Source organism: Chrysochloris asiatica, unplaced genomic scaffold, assembly GCF_000296735.1.
Source record: "Chrysochloris asiatica unplaced genomic scaffold, ChrAsi1.0 scaffold00395, whole genome shotgun sequence".
Taxonomy (NCBI): domain Eukaryota; kingdom Metazoa; phylum Chordata; class Mammalia; order Afrosoricida; family Chrysochloridae; genus Chrysochloris; species Chrysochloris asiatica.
In genome coordinates, this window is record NW_006408913.1 from 1,377,979 (window position 1) to 1,382,560 (window position 4,582).

General features: G+C 48.3%; 1 protein-coding gene across 1 annotated transcript in view; it reads right to left on the reverse strand.

Moving 5' to 3' along the window:
• Positions 1 to 718, reverse strand: part of ARID5A (AT rich interactive domain 5A (MRF1-like)) — a 13,912-nt gene extending 13,194 nt beyond the window's left edge. The window contains exon 1 of the mRNA XM_006876625.1: positions 589 to 718. Coding sequence (XP_006876687.1) covers positions 589 to 718 — 130 coding nt within the window. The remainder of the gene's footprint in view (positions 1 to 588) is intronic.
• Between the last annotated feature and the right edge of the window lie 3,864 nt (positions 719 to 4,582).

Here is a 4,582-nt window from a genome sequence, read left to right on the forward strand (position 1 = left end):
AGACAAGAAGGGAGAGGGCTAGGAGTGAACACCTCGTAACGGCTGAAAGATCAGCACACCCCACGACTGAAAGAGGAACAGTTGATTCTTCAAAGTGCATTGAGTAAGTTCTTCAAAACCCAAGCAGACTCATTTTCAGGAAACGGGCGGCCGCAGTGGAAAGCGCCCCGCGCGCGCCCAGCGGACCCTGGCGCCTCTTCTCGGCCGCGCCGGCGGGTTTCTGAGAATTGTGGAGATGTGAAGGGGGGCGGGGGAGGGGGGCAGGTGGGGGGCTGGGATATAGAGAAGTTGCTGCTGACAGCTGTCACAACAAATTAGCTGAGACCAGCTCGAGATTGAAACCACAGCAGGAAGTGGGATGACAGACTGTACAGGACTTGGTAACTTTCAGTCAAGAGACGGCAAAAAAAAGTTTCGAGATCAACGCCCGGGAAGCCCCTCGCCGCCAAAACTTTTTTCTTTCTTTTTTTTGAAGAGAGCACGTAGATACCCAGCCTCAGCCCTTCCGTGCCAAGCAAGAGGGCTGGAGCACTCGGTCGGGACTGTTCCCCGGCGCCCTAGCCCATGAGTCCACCCCCGGCCCCGCACCGTTCTCCAGAGCGCCACAGATAGCCACGAGGGCCGGAGAAACCCCAGACCGGGCGGAGAGACCTTTGACCTCCCCGGGGGCGGCCGAGTCCCGTCCTGGGGTGGACCGCGAGAAATGCTTCTTACCCATGGACCCGGCGAGATTCCGTGGCGCCCTTCCCTAGGATCCTCCGCCACGCGCGGCTCTCTGGTCGCCGCGCTCTCCGCGCTTCTAGCCGGCGACTCGGCTCTCCTGCCACCTCCCCGAAGACCACGCCCCTCCAGGCACCGCCCCCGCTCCTCGTTGGGCTCTAGTTGGAGAGTCCTGTTTTGCTTGAGCGGGCAGGGTTCGCCTCCTAAAGCATGAGGGACGCTGGGAATTGTAGTTCGCTTCTCCTTTGCGGGCAGTTTAAAAACTCCAAACGCAAACCTATTGCCAGTAGGTTCTGACACGTGGGGACCCCATGTGCTGCAGAGTGAAAGTGAGCTCCACAGAATTGTCTTGGTTGTAATCTTGCAGTGACGCTGTAGGATCAACACTGGACTCCGAACCACAAGGTTGGCAGTACAAACCCACCAGCTGCTCCTTGGATACCCTATACAGGGTCATTATGACTCGACGGCACTTAACAACAGCAACAATCTTTACAGAAGCAGATTGCCAAGGCTTTCTTCTGCTGCACCGATCTGGCAGGGTTCATGTCACCAACTTTTGGTAGCCAGGGGCCTATGGTTTAAAAACAAAGGGGCTTGAAAAAAACCTTCTAATCTAGAGAGTCTGAAGGGGAACACCAGGAGTGTAATTATTGCCGTCATGTATTTTAATTTCCATGGAGGGAAAACTGGAGTCTTTTGGGGGTGAGGGAGAATCTTCTGTAGTGGAAATAAGATGGGGTGAGCAAAGTGGTTCTGACTTAGACTTGAAAAATAGTTGGGTCGTTTCCCTAGGATACGCACTGGACTGCAAACCACAAAGTTGGCAGTTCGAGCACACCAGCCGCTTAGCTGGAGAATGATGAGGCTTTCTGTTCCCGCAAAGATTTAAAACCTCAGAAACCCTATAAAGAGTTGCTATGAGTCAGAACCGACTTGGCAGAACTTAACAACCCAGTCCACTGGAGTCCTAGTGTGGCGCCATAAGATAAGTACTGGATTGCTAACTACAAAGTAGGTGGTTTAAACTCACCAACTGCTCCTCAGAAACCCTGTACAGGGTCTCCTTTGAGTCAGAACTGAGTCCATGGCACTTAACAACAACCACTGCCACCCAGCCCGCTCTAGAATGAGAGGTGGCTGATGTTCACTGAACAATGAATGACTCTGATCCAAATTCGCAAGTGCTTGGTCTAGGTTCTGTGGGGTCACAGAAAAAAGTGGGACAGGAAGCCTGCTTCAGTGGCCAATGTCCACATATGTCATGGAGATAGAGGTAGATGTCATGGAGATAGATAGACAAAGTAGAAACAGTAGCTACAAAGTAAGCAGTCCAAAGGGAACTGTGACCCCTGAAGGAGATGAAGGTGGGGCTTAAGAGTAGAGTAGGGGCAAGAGGTGATGCTGAGCCAACCTTCACAGAGCTTCCACTTTAAGTGACTAGTAACTCAAATATATGGGCCTGCGGTCTTAGCAAGTGGCTAGCTAGGACTTGAACCCTGTTCCTATTACATAGCAGGTGCTCAAATATTTTTGATAAATCCTTGACAGGATCAACCCCTTGTCTACCTGATAACAGGTTGGTTTGTAAGAGTCATATCTATAGATTAGGTAACAGACACATCACTGTCAATAATTAGTAACCACCCAGAACAATTATAACAGTGCATCCTATTTCCCAGTTTACAGGCCACTCTCCCCTCCAGAAGAGTCCTGCTGTGACGCTAATGCATCAGACTGCAAAGTCATTTGAACTGCAAGGTCGGTGGTTCAAGCTCACCAGTTGCTCCTTGGAAACCCTTTAGAGGGTCGCTATGGGTCGGAATCGACTTCCAACAACAACAACGCCCCTCCTGGAGACCTGAAACTTTTGTGGCAGACAAGTCAGGGTTTGATCCCAGCTCCAGTTCCTACCCATAGTAGGTGGAGAGCAGACGGCACATAAAGAGAAAGCATAGCAGGTGAGGTGGGGCTCATCCGGCCCTAGGACAGATTGATGAGTAACATTGGAGGGAAGGAAGTGTGCATGAAGGAAGCGGGATGTAGGCTCCTGTGCAGTCACTGCTGCATATGCCATTGGCATGGTGATGGAATGTCATCATGAATCTAAAAGGGTTTCTAGTCCCAGCTTGGTCCATTCTATAAAGATTGATCGAGCCAGACATCGTGCCCACAGTTGGTGACAGAGACTTGGAAGTTACTTTCAGGGTCACAATTTGGGCCAAACCTTCCCTCCTGGGCTGGACATCTCAATGATGACTAACTCTCTAGTTTATCATCCCAGCATGGAACAGGCTAGTCTGCCATCCAGGCAATCCAGCATCCTTTTTTTTTTTAATGTTTTATTGTGAATTATGTGGTAGTTTACATGGGAGAACATTGGTTTTACATTCATTCTATTGTATATCATCTCATTGCCATGGTTACAATCCCCTCCATTTAATCTTTCCCCCATGCCCCCCAGGTCTTCAGCAATCCAGCATACTCTTACAGACATTGGTTGTTGTACAAAGCTCCAGCAAGTCAACACATGCCTGTGCCAACCTGGGAACAATATGATCTAAATTTAATTGCTTTCTGAGGTAACTGTTTGCAAAAGAAAGTAATTTACAACGGCCAACAAATCCTGCTTGAGGAAGAATGACAACTCCATTTGCTTCCCTAAAAGCATAAAAACTACCATTGCTCAAGCCTCTCTATCCCACATACCTCCACCTCCAGCCCATAGCATCTCTTCCTGCACCCTCAAACTATAGCATCCAAGCCCTGAAGATAAACGTGTCTGAATGCCCCAGCCCAGGCTGGCTTGGTAGGTGGTCATCATCTAGCACCTCAAATGTGTTGGTGTCTGTGTGTTTCAATAAAAAAACACTGTAGCACTGAAGACATGGGCTGAGTTTGATCATGACACCTGTTAACTTTGAGATGAGAGACAGAAGAGGAAGGGCTGACTGGTCTGAAGTTTAGGAAGATGTGTGAACTCTTGAGCCCATGGGCACTGACCTAGCCATTAGGGACTAGGGCTGAAAGTAAAGCAGCCAACTAGTCTGAAGTGCAGGGAGTTGTGCGTGAACTCCCAAACTTGCAGCTAGTACCCATTTGATGGCTAGCTGACCAGAACTTGACCAAATGAAGATAAAGATGTTTGATTCTGTGAGCAAGTACAAATTGCTACAATTTGATGAACTAGACTTTTGCTTATGGATACAGTTGCTCACAGTTCCAACTGGAATGGAAGGATTCTTTACATAAAGGAGCAAGCTTGTTTCTTCAGTGCACTGGGTTGATAGGGATGGGCAATTTAGACATTGTTGTTGTTAAGTGCCATTGAGTTGGTTCCAGCCCATAGTGACCCTGTATAGGGTTTCTGAGGAATGGCTGGTGAGCTAGAACTGCTGACCTTACAGTTCAAACCGATTTTGCAGTCCAGCTCATTGATCCACAGTGCCACACCAGGACTCCATTGACTAATGGGGGTCAGGAGCTATAAAAGCATGAAGTGGCTGACTTACAAACTTTCATGAGTATGCTTAGTTTCAGAATGAGGTGGGTAAGGTAGAATCCCCATTGAACAGTTTCCCTCTTTTCCAGATAGATCTGGTGAAAGGGGCTGGGGGATGATGGTGACAGGATTTTATGATTCATTTGAGAGTAATTGCTAGCAGGATTAATTGTGATTGTCACAACTATAATTGTAGAGGATGTATAACTAAAAGGGGGGAGTAGTTAACCTTTCATTTCAGGAACCGATAATCCGAGGATCATCAAGAAGGAAGAGCATGATATGAAGAAATGCTCATGATCACTAATCATTAGAGAGATGCAAATCAAAACAACAATGAGATATCATCTCACACCAACA